Source organism: Podarcis melisellensis (assembly GCF_964234715.1).
Source record: "Podarcis melisellensis genome assembly, chromosome: 5".
NCBI classification, from domain to species: domain Eukaryota; kingdom Metazoa; phylum Chordata; class Lepidosauria; order Squamata; family Lacertidae; genus Podarcis; species Podarcis melisellensis.
This window is the reverse complement of record NC_138537.1, coordinates 45797643-45819572: the sequence shown is the minus strand read 5'-3', so window position 1 is coordinate 45819572 and position 21930 is coordinate 45797643. Positions and strand designations below refer to the sequence as shown.

The 21930-nt window shown below is 42.9% G+C and overlaps 1 protein-coding gene across 1 annotated transcript in view; it reads right to left on the bottom strand.

The window, feature by feature from the left end:
* Window positions 1-21930, bottom strand: part of SORCS3 (sortilin related VPS10 domain containing receptor 3) — a 399928-nt gene that overhangs the window by 249758 nt on the left and 128240 nt on the right. Inside the window, exon 2 of the mRNA XM_081912026.1 lies at window positions 12183-12250. Within this exon, the coding sequence (XP_081768152.1) occupies window positions 12183-12250 (68 nt within the window). The remainder of the gene's footprint in view (window positions 1-12182; window positions 12251-21930) is intronic.

The window sequence follows — 21930 nt, the reverse complement described above, 5'->3', positions numbered from 1 at the left end:
CAGGGTGTTGGGAGAGAGATATCTCTGAGCGCAAGGTCAGGGCCGGGTTTAGGTTTGATGAGGCCCTAAGCTACTGAAGATAATGGGGCCCTTTATATGTCCAGCTGTCGTATGTCAACAACAAATTGTTGCTGTTTTTGTGTTGAATATATGCTATATGGTAATTTATGGACCTAACAGGTATCTAAAGCCATTTGCACCCTATATATAGAAATGAGCAAACCAGTGGTATTTTAGGGAGCAGGCTAGCAGGCAGGGCCCATTACTTACATCACAGGAGCCTACACAACACAAACACTGTTTGCTGTATGTAGGTTTTATTTTATTTGTTTTTTATCTTAAATTTTGGAGATGTACACCCAGTGGGTTTTTTTCCTTTAATTTTTTTTTGGGCCCCAAGAGAGTGATGCCCTCAGCTATAGGATGTTTAGCTTATACATAAATCTGGCACTGCACAAGGTGACCTGTTGATTTCATAGTTCTCACCACAAGTCTCATTTCTTCTGACTTTACCAAATGGTCCTCTGAATGTAGACCAAGGTTCTGTTTCAGATTGGTGGGCGTTGGGTGGCTTCACCCACAAGCATTAAGCTGCCATGGAAATGGACACACTTGGGCTCAAAGGATTTGTAGGCTCAAAGTCTATACTATTGGGTAGGTCAGGCCATCAATTTCATTTAGATTAAGAACATTCCTTATTCTTTTATTTAATATAGGAAAAGGGATTACACATGACATCTTTTCCAAGTATCTCAAAACATAACATCATGCCTACAGCTATGAATTGCACATGTACAACTGGGTAATTCCATGCTACATTACACTTCCAATGACAGTGACAACCCATGCAAATTAATCATGTACAAAGCAACATCTTCAACACTGTGTTTTAGGTATGGGTGGAAAGCTCAGAAAACACAATAATATTGATTGTGATCCCGACGTAGAACCTGCTTTGCCAGTTCATGCTTGCCTGGTCTTTAGAGACTAGTGCATTTGAAGGCGGGGAGGGGAGGAGAAAAAAGGAAATAAAGAGTGAATAGGGGCAGAAAGCTTTTAATTAACAGCCAAGCTAAAACACCATTACAATCTGCAGTTTTGTTTTTATTAATTCACTTGGATTCAGCAGGAATTCCACCAAGAATAGAGATGAGCAGATGCAAGGGAAGTGCATTAATAAATCATGAGTGTCATTAAAATTTGTAAACTAATATCTTCTGGGAAGTCTCGGCAATTAGTCTCAGAGCTTTCTTGGCAAAACAAAAAAGAATTAATAAATCCAAAAAAAGAGAGAGAGAGATCTGCATCGTATAAAGTTGCCGGCCCGCAGAAAGGTCATCAATAGAGCAATTAGATGACAAAACAAATGGACCACCTGGGAGTTTGACCTGTGAAACTCTAAAAGACTTTCATGTGACTTGACAGTGAAGGTATTTTAATAAAGGGCAGAGACCAATGGTGAAGTTCAAATCTATAACCCTTTATAGAATGCAGATAGATAGTTTTTAATTGCTATATTTCTACCTTTGTGGGTGCGACCAACAGACTTCTGTGCCTTGCCTGCATTACTCTGCCTGATGCTATATTGCCATTACGGTTTGCTAGAAGAGGTGACATCTTAAGTATATATATGACATCAACTTTTTTTTACTCCTAAGGAAGGAAAAAATGTGTGTGGATTTAAAAAAACCCAAAAACTTTGATATTCTTTACAGAAGTGTTCTTGGGGGTGTTCAGGTTCCACAACAAATTCACAGCTTCTAAGGATGTGAGAAGGGACCCATTTACGTTCCAACCCATGTTCATCACATGCAGAATTGCTTCCATTCTGCTGCAGTTTAGCTGCTGCGGCAGAATTTTATGTAATTAGTTACATTATTGTTATGTTCTACAATCTACACCACTCATTGCAATGCAAAGGAAAAACAATGCAAATTGGGGGGGAGTAATCAATTATGCATCGAAAAACACTTCTGGGTTAGCGCCTCTGGCAATGGCAGAATTCCTCTGATTGGGAGGAACTCGCTCCGTGAAAATCAGGGTCTGGCCGCCACGGCGAAGGCAGAGACCCACTAAAAACCACAGGCGGAAGAAGCCTGTGGATGTGGGATTCGGCTGGCACCTTTTGTGCCTCCCCTACTCGCGGGGAAACCTGGTTTCGGGGATCCGGAGCGACGTGGGGTGAGCAGCGCGGTGCTTCGAATTGAATGCTTCTTTCACGGAGTAAAGCCGCATTGCTGTTGCCGGAGAGTGCTGACTTTTTCCTGTGGACAATTGGACTTTAAACAACTACCCGTGAGTAGAACAGAAAACTGGATCTTTAAATATCTTAATTTGGCACTGAAACAGGAAGGTTTCAAAGAGGAGGTCTGCCTTCCCCTTTTGTAAATAGATTAAAGCAAAGACGCTGCAAGCTAAAGTCTTGGAAAGCCTTTTGTAAAGGATTAAATTAAAAGGAAACACAATGCAAATTGGGGGGGGGGGGTTATGCATCATTGAGGACTGACAAAAAACAACAACCCAGCATCAAATACTGATCAGATCCTTCTAATACAGGCTTCCTCAAACTTGGCCCTCCAGATGTTTTGAGACTACAATTCCCATCATCTCTGACCACTGGTTCTGCTAACTAGGGATCATGGGAGTTGTAGGCCAAAAACATCTGGAGGGCCGAGGTTGAGGAAGCCTGTTCTAATACCTGGTGGATAACAGAGAAATCTAGTTTACCATCTTCTGCAGCATCTTACAGTGGTGCCTCCCAAGACGAAATTAATTCGTTCCGCAAGTTTTTTCGTCTTGCGAGTTTTTTGTCTTGCAAAGCACGGTTTCCCTTAGGAATGCATTGAAAATCAATCAATGCGTTCCTATGGAAACCGCCTTCAGACCAGGTCCGGGGACAGTCTGCCCCCCGACCTCTTCTGAAGGCTGGGGGGGGGACAAGGCTTTTCTTCCCACCCCCAGCATTTTAAAAAAACCCGGGACAGCGGAGGACTTCTCCGCTGTCCGGGTCGATTTTAAAATGTTGGCGGGCGGCAGCGAAGCCTTCGCTGCTGCCCGCCAGCATTTTAAAAAACCCTGGGACCTCTTCTGAAGGCGGGCGGGGGGCGAAAGTCTTTGCTCCCCCCCGCCTGCCTTCAAAAGCCGTCCGGGACAGCGGAGAAACGTGCTGCGTTTCTCCGCTCTCCCGCTAAGGCAGGCAGAGGGGAGCAAAGACTTTTGCCCCCCGCCCGCCTTCAGAAGACATCCTGGACCTCTTCTGAAGGCCGGCGGGGGGCGAAAGTCTTTGCTCCCCCCGCCTGCCTTCAAAAGCCGGGCTGCGTTTCTCCGCTCTCCCGGGAAGGCAGGCAGGAGGGAGCAAAGACCTTTGCCCCCCGCCGGCCTTCAGAAGAGGTCCTGGACCTCTTCTGAAGGCGGGCGGGGTCGAAAGTCTTTGCTCCCCCACCGCCTGCCTTCAAAAGCCGTCCAGGACAGCGGAGAAACGCGCTGCTTTTAAAATGCTGGCGGTGGGGAGCAAAGCCTTTCGGCCCCCGCCGGCCTTCCTGGACCTCTTCTGAAGGCCGGAGGGGGGGAAAGGCTTTGCTCCCCACCGCCAGCATTTAAAAGAGGTCCCTGGAGATTTCCCTATGGGGTTTCTTCTTGCGAAGCAAGCCCATAAGGAAATTCGTCTTGCGAAGCAACTCGCAAACGGAAAACCCTTTTGTCTTGCGGGTTTTCCGTCTTGCGAGGCATTCGTCTTGCGGGGCACCACTGTAAATTCTTTTTCTGATTTGGACGCTAAGAAAACATGCATTATTTGTACTGGTTGCAACCATGACTATAGTTCTCATTTCCTGTGACTGTTCCTACTCTGTCCTCCCTGGAGACAGAAACAACCAGCCACTGGGCTAACAACCCTATGCACCCCACTCCAGCAGTGTAAAAAGACATAATACTACTTGGAAAATCATTTGTCCTGATGCATTTCAATCCCACAATGATCTTCTTCAGAGAATGTGAGAAATCATTCTCCAAATCGCAGTACATGTTTGCAACTTTTCCATTGGTTGTTTTTTAAAATGTAAAATAAAGCACACACACAAAATAAATCAACATAATCCAGCATGAAGCATTAGAGTGCTCGTCATGAAGCAATTGGAAAATGTCCTGTGGGTGGCAAATTATTGATGGGGTACTGGATTTCTCTCTCCATGATCCATTCCAACATGAAATTTTAAAAGGGTTAACACATTTGATATGTCAAGGTCAAAACCCATTGCCACACCCAATCATATGAGAGAGAGAGAGAGAGAGAGAGAGAGAGAGAGAGAGAGAGAGAGAGAGAGAGAGACCACACAGGTGGAATGTTAATATTTTAAGAATGTGAGACTTAAAATAAGGTATAAAACATGACAATCCCAATGCGTTGCAGGCATCCCTCTGCTTCAGGGGAAGAATTACACCAGTTCTTCTCTTAAAGTCCAAAGGAAATGAGGAGAAAATATTTCACTTAAGAAGACCCTATTGGATCAGGCCAATGTCCCATCTAGACCAACACACTGGTCTTCTCAGAGATTTATCAAGGGCTATTCTCCTGTAACTCATTTCTTTATTTTTTTTAAACTAGTATTTTTATTGGGTATTGAATTGATCCCCTGAAGAAGAGTGATAGTTAAACCCAGCAGGTCTATTACAGTTCCTTCCATATTTGTTCAAATACTTGAACAAACTTGAACTAGACACTATTAAATATTAATCCTACACCTTTGTAGTTTTCCACATCTTCTCACTTCCTCCACCTTCCCCTTCCCCACAGGATACCAAGCGGCTGACATGAATGTAAGTGCAGGGTAGCAGAAACTTTTCTGCACAAGATCAGACCGCCACACTATTTTAATTCCACGGAGAAACTTTGGGTTCTTCAAAATCCTTACACCAAAAATGGAAATCAGTCAAAACTTATGTCAAGGCACCTTCTAGGTTGAAAGCAATCTACCTATTTTAGGTACGTCTGAGATTTGCTGGAGGAAAATTTATATTGTGTGAGCATGAAAATGGCAGCATAATATCCATTGTTAGCTTAATAATAAAGAAGAGAGCACTAGCATTGCTCAGGGATGTAATCTTGTCATGACTGCCATCTGCCAGATTCGTTTCCATACAAAAAGGATTAGACAAAACTTCATAATTGCATTTAGAAACACGAATAAGCGTTAGAATCTCTACCTTGGAGAAAAATATATGTCTGGGATTCAGTGTTTTATAAGGTTTGCCAGCACAGTGAGGCAAAATCTCTACAATTTTAAGCACCTTGGCAGAAAGTGGTATTGAATTTAGAAAGTATGAGCAAGAGGAAACACGAGTATATTGGCATCAAGACAAGAATAAGGCCAACTAACTCATCCTTAAATATATAAAAAATGGAGGGAGCCAAATAAAATGGAAAGCAGCTAGATTGTAATTCAGAATACCCCAATTGTGGCCCACAGTATAAATAAATATCTACACATCTATTAAGTAACAGTATGCATTTATTGCAACCAAGGTGGTATACATGGTTCTCATTTAATCAAAAGACAAAGAAAAAATCCACAACCATGTGAGGTAGGTTAGGCTGAGAGGCAGTGACTAGTCCAAGGTGAGCTTCATGACCAAGTGAGAGATTTGAACCATGGCAATCCATTCCTAACCTGACACTACACAATAGTGGTGTAAACCTAATTAAAAACTTAATTCACAGAAGCATGGCAAGAATTCATTGATTTCTATGTAGATTGATACAAAGCTCCATTTCAGGTGAGATTGTGTGCAGTGTGGCTTTGCCCAGTGGCATGTGGCCTAGGAAGCAGTGGTGAGATAGTGTTCTGACTCCCTGCTGGGCTCTTGCAGGATCTTGTGGGATGGGGTAATCCCACGGGATCTCACTAGAGAGAGGAGGGGTTGAGGCCTCAGTCACATGGATTCAAGGTCATTTTGCCTCGTGAGAGCCAGTGTGGTGTAGTGGTTAAGAGCGGTAGATTCGTAATCTGGGGAACCGGGTTTGCATCTCTGCTCCTCCACATGCAGCTGCTGGGTGATCTTGGGCTAGTCACACTTCTCTGCAGTCTCTCAGCCCCGCTCACCTCACAGAGTGTTTGTTGTGGGGGAGGAAGGGAAAGGAGAATGTTAGCCGCTTTGAGACTCCTTCAGATAGTGATAAAGCAGGATATCAAATCCAAACTCTTCTTCTCTTCTTCGTGAGCTTCTGAACCTGCCTTGTGTTGGAGCCTCAAATGAGCTACTTGGGTCACTGGTTGACAGGGCCAGAAGTTCTCACGCTCTCTCTCAACTTCAATTGGCACTGTGGTTCGAGAGGAGGGGTTTCGTCTCTCCCTCAGTTAAGGCTTAACATTGTATTGCCATTGTTTCATTTGGGCTCAATGGCATAGGGCAATTAGCATTGTAAGGGGGACCCCATAAGGGGCCCGGAAGGAGGATTAGGAATGGCTTGTCATAAGCTCAAGTGGGGTCTTCTACCTAGCTGAAATCTCTCAGCCCTTAAGGTAAGAAACTTAAGCTAACAATTACCCCAAAATTAGGGTGGGTCCTTTCTTTAAGAGGCTGCCTTATACCAAGTCAAAGCATTGGTCTAACTAACTGAATATTGTCAACAGCTCTCCAAGATTTCAGACAGTGGTCCCCCGCAGCCCTTCCTAGAAATGATTGAACCTGGAACCTTTTGCAGTCCAATCAGGTGCTCTACCTCTGAGATACATATCCTCTTTCTCCTCTCCCCATGTCTTTTCTTCCTTTGTCCAGTCTTCCTTGCGGTTCTCCCTTCTTGCCAAACTTAGTACTCATTGACTGAAGCTCATATACACATTGGGAAAGGCAAAGGGCAAAGTAAGGAGGGATCAGTTTACAGAGAGGAGGATTTTTAGATGCAGGGACAGTGTAACGCTGAATTGTTGCCATTCACTACATTTCTTTACAATACTGGGAACTTCCAAAATATATGAGATATTTATGTACATTTGCTGAGAGGGCGTGTGCCCAGTACTGTGAATTGCATGTTTGCATTTTTTAAAAAAATCAATAAAATATTAATAACAAAATAAACACCTGTCACAAGCAAAGAAGGTGAGGAGATATCCTACTCTGTCCTGATCATGACCCAGAGCATTTAAACAGGCATGTTGCCTATTCCGCCCCTCCCCCATATAACAAGTTGTTATATAAGTTGTTAGCAAAATAGTTCAAATGCAATTTTTAATTATTTTTTATTTAACTGCTCCCCTGATCTTTATTAATGTATCTGCCTGTGTAGTCTGGTGCTGGAATTAGGTTGTCTTTTATACATCTGCACAGCTTCCTATTTTTTTAAAGTTTCTCTATTGTACCCAGAGGTCCATTGGATACCTCTGTCTGAACTTTGGATGCAGAAACTACTGTAAAGTCAGGAGAGATTGGAGAATACTTTGGGACATTTCCAGTCCTGTTCCATCCTCTAAAAGGATTGGAGAAGATCTTCTAAACACTGTTGGTCTAAGACAAAGAAGCCAACATGGTGCCTCCAGGTGCTGTGGACTACAATTCCTGTCCCATCTTCCATGATCAGCGGCCATGTTGACTGGGAATGATGGGGGCTAAAATTCACATCTGGATGGCACCATGTTGGCTACCTCCTTCTGGCAGAATATGTCATGGCCCAGGCAATGCTTTTTATTTTAAAAAAATATAAGGTGCATGTACTCATATATTAATAAAAGAGAAAAAAGTGTTGTGGGTGCCAGCACAAATGGCTACAATGGGCAGCAAAAACAGAGATGCTGGTACTCAGTGCCAGTGACTATTCTCTGTCTGTCTCTCTCTCTCTCTCTCTCTCTCTCTCTCTCTCACACACACACACACACACACACACACACACACCAGGGTTGCCATATTTCAAGGAGTAAGCAGGCTTCCGAAATCGCCGTCTAGGAGGCAACAACACTAATGCACAGACCTTCAGCTTCCGATGGGGAAATAGACGAAATCCCAGACATTACCAGAATTTTCTGGTACAAATGGCGACCCTAACACACACCCTGGGCCCAGCCCTGTCAGCACCTCCATTCCTGTGAAAGTACATTGTGGCTCCAAGGCTGGTGTTTGATAAAAGCACTCCCTTTCAGGAGAGTGACAGGACCCAAGCCAAGTACTAGCGCAGTGTCAGTTGTTGAGACTGCAGTGACTGGACTCTGATCAGGCCCTCACTAAATCACTGAAAAGGAAAAAGAGAAGGAGGACTGAGCAATTTATCCACCCTGTGGCAGTAATAACAACACAACTGCTGTTTTCCAGCTGTAAGAACCAATGGCAATAATGTCAGAATAGAACCTTGATGCAGCATTTTGCAAGAGTTAATAGCTTGGGACCAGGTTACCTAAAGGACCGCTTCCTTCCATGCAAGCCTGCCCAGGTGCTGACAGGTCGTTCTCCCTTTTCTGCCAACACCTGTCTTGTCTTGATGGAAAGCCGAAAAATGACCTTCTCAGCGGCTGCCTCCAGGCTTTGGAACTCCCTTCTAAGAAAGGCTTTTAGTCCCTTCTAGATGGCTTTTCACCAGCAAGCAAAATCCTTTTCATTTAAACAGCTGCTTTGCCTACTGAAATGATATGCTTCTTCTCTATTTTTTAATCTTTGTTTTTAATTTAATGATGTTTTTAATTGGATGACATTTTTATATGCTTTCATCTTATTTGTAGCTATTTTTATTGTGTTATGGCTTATTTCTTATGTGGATTAGTTTTTTATTGTGGATTTTGATGTCCTTAGCCGCATTTTTTTAATAGAAAGGCAAAGTATAGCTTTTCATGCTCTATAAACCATATTCTCTGCATTCGCAACATATTCTACATAGTAAAGAAAAAGGATGTCCTAATACCACTTGTTTTTTAATTATGTTTTGGCAAATATTCAGAAAGAGAGATTCCCCCTTTATTGGCATGTATGTATCATAATTTGTTAATCTAGATGTTGCATCCCTCGATGCTACTTTAGCTACTGGCACACACACAGCAGGGAGAGCCAAACCAGAAGATTATGCTGCCCAACGCAGGGCTTTGGGAAAGCAGAATTCTGATCGCAAAATGATACATGGAAGAGGGTGCTGGTTATCTTAGCCACCATCGCTCCACATCTCTGTATATGTGATCATATGGAGAAAGTGTCATGCGAGCAAAGAAAGTACAGAATTTGCCCTACTTTCTGCGAGTGCAGCAGAAAGGATATTGTTCCTACAATTGCAGAAGTGTTATTTGCAGACTGCTTTGTTTCCACAGTACTTTATTCATGTGGTCATGTGTGAATGGCTGAAGACAGAGAAAAATTCAGCAGCGAAAATGCAAAAATAAGGTAATGGGAGTATAACAACAACAAAAGGTCTGTGCTCCAGAGAGTTGGTTATAAAATTTTACGAACTAGATTTATTCAAAGTTACAGTATTAAGAACATCCCTTTTTTTTATAGAATCCCTATTAAATATGGTGTTGCCAATTGCTACCAGCAATTTGTCACAAGTTATGCACTGAATTGTCTATCACAAGTAGCTATAGGTGGATGGCTCATGCTTTTTCTGATCTGTGTCAATTCCACATGTTTTCATTCATGAGTCCCTTCCATCCTATTTTAAGCACAATTACTTTCAAATCCACACATTAGCAGCCACTTCACGACAGATTTCACAGAAATTAAATTCCTCAAGCATCCCACCAAGAAAGTTTGTGATGTTAGAACTGTACAGCTAGCAGCCTCCCCTGAAGCCCTCCATGCTCTGCCCCTGCAGTCACTCCATCCGGTGTCACTGGCCTCACATTAATTATCACATCTCTCCAGTGCATGCATTTTATTACTGTGGTTACCCAACGATTGCAGTTTCAGACTAGTGAACACTCCCACTTTGCCCGGTCAATCAGTTTGGAAGCTATAAGTGTCTTGTTAAGAATTCTTACACAACTGGACAGTCTGTGTGTCCTGCATCCTGCAAGTTATTCAGGCAAATTGGAACAGCTGTTTTGGTCTCTGCACAATGCTTCCCAAATGTCCCAAGGGATGGATTTGCAGGGGAGATGGTTCCTAGGAACTGTGCTCTCCACATGCATAGCTGCTGATTCTCACTAACAGCTCCTGGGTCTGCAGTAGCTACACAGTGACATGAAATAAGACATGGCTGCCCAGGCTATACACAGTATTCTCTGTATGAATGATTTGCCATGAACGTATCATCCAGACTGGGTAGATTTGCTAGCTGACCTCCTTTCACCTCCTGTTACTGAGAATTGTCCTATTCTTTTCAACCTCCGCTCAATTTCAAAGTTGAGATGTTCTCTTTCCTGCATTCCAGTTACTCTAATCAAAACCACTCTGATCTTCAAAACTTACTAAGGGCAGCTTCTGCAAACAGAAGAATCATAGACTTGTGGGGTGTAAAGGGACCATTAGGGTCATTTAGTCCAACCCCCTGCAATACAGGACTCTTTCTATCCAACATGGGGAGCTTAATCTTGAGGTTAAGACTGAGCTATCTAGCCAAGCCTTGAGCATGACAAAATGACTCTTGTCAGACATTTCCAAGCATCACTATCCAAACATTTCCAGTATTTGAGCAACTTTCACTATGAAGAATATTCCCAGGTAATTTTAGAAACACAAAGTTCTGATCTTTAATTTAAGCAAATATTTTTGCACAGTTTTTAAGTCTTACACACACAGAAAAGGAAGAATTGCATTTTGAATCCAATGTTTTCTGTCCCTCCTTTCTCTCTCCGAAAGGCCCCAAGTTCAGTACTGCTGTCATTTTTTCTCCCTTTACCCTGCTCAAACACTGCAGCCACTTCTCAGCATTAGTAGAGGATTTCTGTTGGCTCGTTACATTATTTATGCAGAGCCAGATTGTGCAGCAATTATGCCTATACTATAATCACTGTGTCATTTGCACTTGTTAGGTACAAGGAAAAAAGTTTTTTTCAAGGCTTAAATACCCTGAAAAGTACGCAGTAAGTGGAAATGACTGCGCTCCCTCCTATTAGTCTCAGGGTTATTTATACCTCTGCGGATTAGCACAGTACAGTGCAATTAGGCTTTAGAGGTACCATGCAAATTGAAAAGTTTCAAGAGCTCTTAGGAACAATTAACCCCTAATGCATTAACACGTTCCGTCAGGGAAGCCGTTTTCTCTCTGGTTATGTTCCAGAAACAGTTCCTGAAAGTGACTTTCCCTTAACTTGGTAAGAGAAGGATGTGAAGAAATGTTGTAGGAGATGGGATACAGATCTATTGTTCAATCTCAAGAGTCACCCATTTATTCTCCATTCATCTTTTCTCAGACACCCAGACAAGCCTTAACAAGAGAACACATTCCTTTGCCAGCTAACTGACATTTTAAATCTGGCCTTATTTCCTTTTTCATAGCCTTAGAAAAGAAACCTGAACATACATAGTAGAAGTAGCTACAGCAACAGCAGCAGCCACTACAGTACTTCTTAGAACAGACATAGACAAACTACCATCTGTGGGCTGCCCATGGACCATAGAATCATTTCATCCAACCTTCACTCTCATCACTTGCACTACCCAATTCATCCTTGGAGCTGTGTGGTCCTCAGGCTGTAAAATTTACCGACTCCTATCTTAAAATGGCATACCATAGTTTGCATGTGTGCTTGTGAAACTCTTTGATTGAAAGCAGCAGTGGCTGGTTTGGTTTGCAGAACGGTGGAGATGCCCTCCCAACACCGAAGTCTTGGCACCTTACCTGGAGGGGACTATAGAAGAACACATCCGTGGTGAGGTCCAGGCTGTGTGGGCAGACCAGCGGAAACACCAAATTGGCTTCTTCTGAGTGTACGCACAACCTCAGCACCACCCTCCTCTGCACCACCCAGATAACCTGCAGCAATGTCAGTTTGGGAAGGCAGTTCTACAGCTCTGTCTCACCACACGACTGATCGAAAGAGGCAAACTAAAGGAAGCTCTATCATCAGGAGAACTCCTAGATCCCAAGGCAGCTTCTCTGCAATGTAAAGTCCCCTGCCCATGATGTTCATACACAAATGCAAACACAGGCTTCCTCACATTTCTTTGGGGAAGGGAAAAGCTTTTCTTTCTCCTTCTGTCATCCCAAACATTCACATTTCAAGCAGCAAACATCTGCCCAGGTGATACTATGTGATATATAATCTGCTTACCTCCAGAGCGAGCTTTCAGTAACACTTCCCAAGTTGAAGTCATAGAGCTTTGTAAGAATGAGAATCACCTGAGAGGAGAAGAAGAGGGGGGGGGAGAGAACCTACTTTTACTCTTCTGAATATATTTATAGATACAAAACACATCTGAAACCACCCAAAGGGAGAGCTTAGCATCTATCCAGTAAAGTTGCGGTATTATAGGATCAAGTAAGGAGCGGGGAGAAGGCCAATGAGGAGAAATTGTTAGCTTAATGCATCCTCATAGCTAGAAACATTTTGTTTCAATTTCAAAACATCTTGAGATATAAAATAAAACACCAAAATTAGCCTTGTTAGCTTTTCTCTTCCCTACATTTTCCTCCGGGCTTATTTGACTTACAGTACACTGCAAACTTCTGTCTGTTTACTAAGAAGTAAGTCCTGCTGAGTTCTGTTGGGCTTACTCCCATGAAAATGTGCATTGGATGACAGCCTAAACTGCAGACCCATAACCCATTCATGTCCTCATATGACTCAAATATATCCAAATTACTTGGGGGAATAAAGAAGATTTCCAGCCCTATATCAGGAAGTTTTTAATGTTTGATGTTTTAGTATGTTCTGATATATGCTGTGAACCAGCCAGAGTGGCTGGGAAAACCCAGCCAGATGGGTGTGGTATAAATATTAGTAGTAGTAGTAGTAGTATCCAGAATCCCCACCAGAAACGACGATATCTTTTTGGCATCTAGGTTTATTGGGTTTTTATAATACTGTTTAACTGGCGTTTATGTCGGATCTGTTATTATTATACCCTTTTATTGCCTTTGTGTTGTATTTTTGTATATCGCTTAGATATTTTTTTAAATATTAAGTACATTAGAAAAGCTTTTAAATAAATTTAACAATCAAAATCTGAGAAATTGTCCAATTATAGTGGTACGTTGGGTTACAGATGCTTCAGGTTACAGACGCCTCAGGTTACAGATTCCGCTAACCCAGAAATAGTACCTTGGGTTAAGAATTTTGCTTCAGGATGAGAACAGAAATCGTGTGGTGACAGCGCAGCAGCAGCGGGAGGTCCCATTAGCTAAAGTGGTACCTCAGCTTAAGAACAGTTTCAGGTTAAGAAGAGACCTCCAGAACAAATTAAGTTCTTAACCCGAGGTACCACTGTAGTTGGTACACCCAGTTTTGCAAACACTAGTTGTTAGCATATTTCCTTCCTCTGGCATAGTTTGGATTCTCAAGCTGCAAGGATGAGCCTAACCATCACATACCTAACTCAGCACTCTAGCCTAGGAGTGGAGGTGGCCTATTATCTCTCCCTGCCCCCATCTCTTTCTTTCTCTGGCTGTCCTGATGTTGTTGGACTATGACACCTGGCCACTGGCTATGCTGACTGCGGTTGATGGGAGTTGAAGTCCAACCACCCCTGAAGGGCCACAAGTTCCCTAGCACTGCAGTAGACACATTAGCATAACAACCTACATCCAAGATTTTTCCATCTTGGCACTCAATGTGAGTTATTAGATCCGAACTCCATTTCCCACACAACTTGGGACATCTAAAAAATATATTCTGGGATGGCCTTTGCTGTTACATCTTCCATCATCCAAAAGCTTACAAGTGTCAGGCCTCACGCGACTTAGCTTGTTATGTGTTCAGGTTCAATTTATACTGCTGTATAGCAAACCTAGAGTAATGACCCTGCCTGTAGCAGTAGTAGTGTAGATTTTCAGGTACTCCGTAGTTATCAAATAATAACTCTGCCCTCCCACCTCTGAGTGATAGAAAACCGTGATGAAAGAGAGAGAGATGATAAACCATCCCTTTGGACCTCAACCTCATGTAGGGTTCTGGCAAGCAGCAAGATCTGCCTGAGGCATTTGTGATATATACATACAATGCAGACAAAATGTATAACGCGTCACCCATATAAATTACACACACACACACACACACACACACACACACACACAAGCCGAGCAGACAAGCCCAAACTGCAGCCTTGAACAGAGGACGTTCTCACATAACAAGCCACTTCCTATTCAATGGTGGGGGAAATTTGGAGAGTGGTGCATTTGAAAACCTCAGAGGTATAGAATTAAAGAGAGGTTTTTGAACAAAGGGGAGAAAGTTTCTCTCTCCTTGCCCCTGTTTTGGGATGTTACCCAGCAAGGAACTATAAGCAACAGAAGCTGCCTCTTTGCTCCAATCTCACTTTTGGGGCCGGGCTGGAGAGATGAAATCCAAAGAAATTTACTATCAACGTTTCCCTTTTTTTTAAGGGAAATTCCTTAAAGCTATCAACGTTTCCCTTTTTTTTTAAGGGAAATTCCCTTATTCCAAATAGGATTCCTCGCAAGAAAAGGGAAAAGTTGACAGCTATGGTTTTAATATCATTGAAATCACTGAGATCAATACAGCCTTTCAAATAAGTTCAGAAACACAACTAATTTCAATTCCCCCCCCCACCTTCCCTTAAACATACCAAAGTTAGTTATTTGTGGCATAAAAGAAAGAAAAAAACCAGTATCCTAGACACCTCAAAGGACTTCCAGAGAGGTGGCTGTTTACAAGTCTAAATCAGAGTGCATACTGCTGAGTCCTAAAGCACCACTAATTTAAATAAGGCTTAAACACAGTCCTCCCCATGTCTAGTTACTCCAAGGCAGCACCAGATTTAGGGTGGTGCAGGCGGTTCTCCTACACAGGGCACTAAGCTGAGAAGATCCATGTATGAGAGATGAATGTGAAGATGGACTCAAAATTAATCAATCGCAATATGAATTGCCTTTCATAGCTCAGCTGGTAGAGCATGAAATTCTTAATCTCAGGGCCATGGGTTCAAGCCTCACATTGGGCCAAAGATTCCTGCATGGCAGGGGGTTGGACTAGATGACCCTCAGGGTCCCTTCCAACTCTACAATTCTCTGATTCTATTAAATAGCTTCTATGAATGGTTGCAATTGGGGGGGGGGGAGGACCAATGGCCAAAATGTTTTTATAGTTAAATTGATCTTTTAATTTACTCATTGAAGATACCTGATGGGTGCTTATTTTTATGTTTTACTACAAATATTGTGTATGTGTGTTTTAAATTCTATTTGCGGGGGGGGTGTTATTGGGTTGTTCTTGTTTTTATTTTGATTATGTATTTTGTGTTTTTATATTGTGATTTTATCCTCTGAACCTCCCTGAGACCTGTGGGGGCATAAAATATTGGCCTTGCACAGGGTGCAAAAATTCAAAAGTCTGCCCCTGTCCATGATAATTCAGCCTTGGGCATTTCTCTCTTTCTCTGGATTGTTCCCAATAAGTTAAAGGATATTATTTATTTCCTTTCAACTTGATCTTACCTTTTGTACACGGTGGCATACATGGTTCTCTCACTGCACATTTTTTCCTCCTAATAGCCTTATGAGTTAGAAAGTCTGAGAGATATTGACTAGACAAAGATCTCTTCATGGCTAATAGATGTGCCCTCCAATGTTTTTGCCAAAACACTGCATTGGTTCCATGTAGAGAGCCTTTGTCTTTCACTTTCCCCGCTGTATGTGCAAAGGATCATAGCTATGTCTGAATTAGCCCAAGCCTAGCAGCCTCCAGTGAAGCATGACCTGAGTGGCCTGTGAGAAATGCTTTTCCCTCCGATAATGGTATCTCCTACCCACCCTTGTTGTTAAATGAAAGCTCTTGCTATTTTTGAAGGTAATTAAGACAAATTTCATTTCCTAGTGAATGATGATGAATTACAGTACAGTTAGTTTCTGTCACTCTGAATTTCTCTTGATATCTTGGATACAGCACCATTTATGGAAAAAGCATTCTCAAAGGAAGAAATAATCTATTTGTACATGCATCCCACACAATACTATAGAAAGACAGAGTTACAGTGGGAAATGTTTTCCCTTGGTGCAGTTGAGCTAAATTCCCCAAATTTAATCATATGTTCCAGAAGGGTTTATTCTTTCAATGTAGAAAAAGTAAAGGACTTCTGACAGTTAGGTCCAGTCACGAACGACTTGGGGTTACAGCACTCATCTTGCTTTACAGGCCGAGGGAGCCGACGTTTGTCCACAGCCAGTTTTTCCAGGTCATGTGGCCAGCATGACTAAGCCACTTCTGGCGAAACCAGAGCAGCGCACAGAAATGCCGTTTACCTTCCCACCGGAGCAGTACCTATTTATCTACTTGCACTTGGAGGAGCTTTTGAACTGCTAGGTTGGCAGGAGCTGGGACCGAGCAACAGGAGCTCACCCCGTCGTGGGGATTCGAACCGCTGACCTTCTGATCGGCAAGCCCAAGGCTCTGTGGTTTAGACCACAGAGCCACCCGCATCACCCTGTACAAAAAGTAGATTGATGGTATCTGTAGAGATGTGTCCCAAGCAAGTAGGGTAACACAGCACCATACAGTTAAAGCATTATATTACTTTAAACAGTCATGGTTTTCCCCAAAGAATTATGGTACTGTAGTTTCTTGAGGGTGTTGAGAGGTGCTTGGAGGCCCCTATTCTCCTCACACCAAAGTTCCCTGTGAAGAGGAATTCATTGTCAAACCACTCTAAGAACTTTAGCAACCTCAACAAACTACAGCTCCCAGAATCCTTTGGGGAAGCTGTGACTGTTTAAAGTAGTTTAAATGTATGGTATGGATGTGGCCTGTATATACAGCAATACATCTTCTCCATCTCAAAGTTCAGCACTGCTAATGAGCTAATGCTGGCCACCTTTCTGAACTGTCTGCTAGTGTTAACCTTTCTTCTCACCCCATGTGCTCTGTGCTGTTTTGTAATTGGTGGGGTGGCTTTTTGTAATATGTCTAGCTAACTCAGCAATCTATAAATTTCCATGAGCAGGACACTAAGTTGCCTTCCAGGAACAGCCAAGGCACCATCAAAAGCTGCCTCACATTCATTTCCTGTTCAAATAGTACTTCCCACCTGATAAATTCCCCATCCAAGGCACCATCCCTTGGATACTGCCAAGGCAGCTGCCTCAGTCTGCCTCATGGATGGATCAGCCCTGTGTTCACTGTCTTTAAATCAGTGGCGTAGCGCGGGGGTGCAGGGGGGCCGGCTGCACCGGGCGCAACATCTGGGGGTTAGGGTTAGGGGGCGCAAATCCACGGGTTAGGGGGCGTAAATCCACGGGTTAGGGGGCGCAAATCCACGGGTTAGGGGGCGCAAATCCACGGGTTAGGGGGCGCAAAATACTTTGCTTGCCCCGGGTGCTGACAACCCACGCTACGCCACTGCTTTAAATTGGCCTTCAGTTGAATAAGCCAAAGCACTAGTGGCACTCATAAAGAAAAAGAATAGGCAATCAAAAATATCTCCATTGCATCTATGAATTCTCACCTCCTCTATTTTTTTTTTAAAAAAAGTCAACTCACTCAGTTGCTTGATAGTGCCCCAATGTGCAACCCATGGCTACTTGCCATTCATGGTGCTCAAGTTGTGAATTATACTGCAAACTCTTCCTTCCTTCCTTCCTTCCTTCCTTCCTTCCTTCCTTCCTTCCCTCCCTCCCTCCCTCCCTCCCTCTCTCACATATGGCACACCTTTTCGTGTAACAAGTTGAATACAGAGGGATATGGGTCTGGTTGACATGACAAGCTAAGCCACGATTTGTGTCATCAGCACCCAAGCTCATGGTTAAGGTCTCTCCTTGCTCACCACTAGCTGTAGCCAAGAACAAACCTCGTTTGTAGTTTACAAGGAAAGAGCTTAACCATAAGCCCATGCTCAGACAACACGCTAAGCATGACATAAGAGTAAAAAGGATTAAGGAGAAGCTCTCTGGGAGTGCACAAGTTGACGTAGTCTTGGTAAACCATAGGGGACACACAGGGAGAGGAGAGGGCAGAGGAGTTCCATAGTGCACCTAAAAGTATTTGCCCCAGCAGAACCAGATACCCCACTACATTCTCTTCAATGTTGAAATAGATCTAGCTGCAAAACGTTCATGGCCTTCCACTTGTAAGCAGCAAATCAGGCTACCAGTTACAAAATGAAGGCATTCACTCTATGAGATCCAGTTGCTTCCTAAGACTATGCAAATGTCTTCAATCTATCCTGGCAGTTTATCACATTCAACTGTCACCACAAGGCCTCCAACGCCGCCTTGCTTCCATTAAAAGGTTTTAATGTATTAGCTATTATCTGTACTCTGAAGTCAGTGTCTCTGCAATGTAAAGATCGGCTCTCTCTTTTCCCCTCACATTTAAAGAGCTGGCAATTTGGGGCTCTTTAAGTTGGCGCTGTGGGTAAAACCTCAGTGCCTAGGACTTGCCGATCGTATGGTTGGCAGTTCGAATCCCCGCAGCGGGGTGAGCTCCCGTCCTTCGGTCCCAGCTCCTGCCCACCTAGCAGTTCGAAAGCACCCCTAAGTGCAAGTAGATAAATAGGTACCGCTTTATAGCGGGAAGGTAAACGGCGTTTCCGTGTGCTGCGCTGGTGCTGGCTTGCCAGAGCAGCTTTGTCACGCTGGCCACGTGACCCGGAAGTGTCTTCGGACAGCGCTGGCTCCCGGCCTCTTAAGCGAGATGGGCGCACAACCCTAGAGTCGGACACGACTGGCCCGTACGGGCAGGGGTACCTTTCCCTTTACCTAAGTTGTATATCACACTGATCTGTGGTATCCCTGAGGTAATCCAGACCCAAACTTTACCCATACTCATCTGTGATCGATTCCAAGGGGAATTACGAGCTAGAAATGGCAGAGGGTTTCCTCCTCTTCCCCCTCCTCTTTCCCCCTGCTATGTTTTCTGCCCTGTCTTTGGACCTATGATGCACATTGTAGCTTTAAGAAAAATGAAACCACAACCTTAAAAGAGAGAGAGATAAATTTTCCCAAGGCTTTGAGGGTGGTATCTTAGCAAAAGGAAAGACTGGAAGATATGATCCACTGTGGGTTGCTGAATCAATAAAAATAAATGATGGTGGCTTTTTTTGCTGCAGCGTCCTATAATGCATGATAGAGGACTCTTAAATCATATCACCGCCAGCTACTGGAGATCGTATTTATTCTAAACCGACTTATATAGAGATAAAGCTCAGGCTTCTGTTATTTTAAGCAAGCAAGATGTCTTCTCTAGTGGGAATGCCTGTTTACCTGAAGCAGGGCCATCTAACAGTCCTAGCAAAGATACTATGGGGAACAATTGGAGCCTAGCAGAGGAAATGATTAGATAACTGTAGCAGGTCTTTTTCAGATTCTAAATTCTGGGCTTTGGGATACTTGCAAGCTGTTTTCCTCCTTGCCGTGTTTGTTCATAATACCTTGGGATTTTACCCAGATTTCCCCTGTGTTTTGCTGTGAGCTTTAAGAAGACTGAGTAATATTCCCTGCATCTCCTGAAAGATTATCTCACCCTGACTTATGTCTGATAATTATAAATAATACCAAGCTTTTGTGTAGAGACTCTTCCATGAGTTGATGAAAGGGACTTTGTAATCTAAATTCTCAGCTGGCTTGCCCAATAACTTAGTAATTGTGACTGCATTCAAAACTACACTGTGAGAATGCCAAAGAATTCTGTTTATCGGTGCTGGTAGAGTGGTATTTTGAGTGATTTACTAAGAAGCTAATACTGCCTGTCAATAATGTTTGGGGCCATTTCACAGTTTGCTAACCTGAATCAACAATTCTTCTTTAGTTGTTTTTAGCTACACACATCTTAGAGCTTCATGATTTCTTTCAAAAATGCCTATAGGTACCTTTAATTTCAGTAGCTAAAAGACTGCCTACAAAAGTTTATGTCACAATAAGGCCCCATCTGCTTTATACATTTAAAGCTGTGTCATAACACATTAAACAGTCATGGCTTCTCCCAAAGAATCCTGGGAAATGTAGTTTATTAAGAGTACTGTGTGTTGTTAAATAGGTGTGTTTCCCTCACAGAGCTACAACTCCCAAAGTTCACTGGAAACAGCAACTGATTGTTAAACCCCTCTGAGGACTATAGGTCAGTGGGGGGAATATGATGTTTATATAACTTTTTGTATGTTTACCATATTTATAACATAAAAAATACATGCTTTCAGCAAGAAGACAACAGTACATTTTGTCCCTGATGAAAAAGGGCTGGAAGAATCTGTTTTGTTTTCCACATTCATTTCCCTTTGGTATTTTTTATTAGGTTTTTTCCCTTACACTGCTTGCTTGGAAGTTGGATTCATTCTTTCCGCAGTCCCTTTACTAATTATACTTTGTAAATATGTGGCCAGCCCTGTAGATGAGCTATGTTAATCTCTGTGCTGATAAAGCAGGATTTTTGAGAACAGAGATGGTTCCAATGCATGGGATCAGCAGTGACTGCATCTCAGTAGCCTATCTAAAGTGATCAAACATCTCTTCCCCTAATAACCATATATCCTTGATACATGAGACTAACTGTCTTTGACTTGACACTTCTTAGTTGTCTCTGAAGTTCTTCATCATGCCTCAGAAGGAGTTGAATGCATTTACACTCTAATTTGTTAGAAACAAAGAACCATCTATCTCGGTGCATGGATATATGCAAAGCATTTCTCCAATTTAAAGTTGGCAGGAACACAAGGATAGTTTAATGAACTAAAGTAATTTTCCTTCCGTGTAAAATTTTACGACCATGAAAGGTCTGCACAGCTACTGAATGTGCTCAGAGGCTTCCAAGCTGTCTGGTAATTTATAGATTTGTGGATCTCCAGTAATTCTTCTCTACAGCAGGAAACCCCTGGGGTTTCATGTTTGCCTTTAAGGGAAGTGACCACAATGATCCCAAGGTTTTCACTGAAACTCAGTCTTTCTGTGTTAAAGTGAAGACTTCCAGGCACCTAGCAGTGGTGGAGCTTGGACTTAAAATTTCAGCGGCACCCTGTGCAATGCCAAAATTCAGCACCACCACTCCGCCTGTTGCTTTCCATTGTTTGTCACTGTTGCAGCGCCCTCTCAGCTCAGCACCCAGTGCGGGCAAACCATTTGCACTCCCCTAAATCTGCCTCTGCACCTAGTTCTCAAGGTCCATTAATTCCCTTTGGTGCTTACTCATAGACTACTCATAAGAAGGGCAATCTAAATTTCTACTTGCTTTTACATTTTATATGCTGCCTTTTATCCTGGACAGATTATCTGAAGGACGGCAAATATTATCAATATGTGTTGCCCTTAGTTGGGGGAGGGGACTTCATTCATTGGCGTTTTCTGCAACACTGCAAATTGCAATTGAGAGAAGATGATCCATTGCACAATGTAAAGGGCTAGATCATGCCAGTGCTCCAAGAGCATAACACTTCCAGAAGTAATTGGAGACAGGCATTCCCTCGCAGGGGCAGGGAAAAGAAGCACTAAATCCCGCTGCAATTACTACAAGAGTTTTCAGCTTGAATTTGAATAGGAGGCTAGAAATAACACGTGGTCTGCTTTCTGTGCAGTAAACAGAACATTTTATGTCGATTTCAGAGGGGGCTCATCTGGGAGGGCCACCTGATTACTATTATTTAGTCATTGTTAGGGGGTTCACATAAAGAAAAAACCCATATATTGCATTGTTTGCACAGCAGCACCTGATCCAAGAATTGTGCCCCCGAACCTTCTGCAATATTCCAAGGGATACAGAGATGCTCTTCTCAAACTGAGCAATGAAGGTGCTTGGAGAAAATCTTAGCAATGTGTTTTCTAACTATCCAACCTAGTGATATATGGCTTAGGCCCAGGCTGTCTGGAGGACCTGCGCTGAGATCTTTGTGGGAAGCCTTTCTCTCATTATAAATGAATATGAT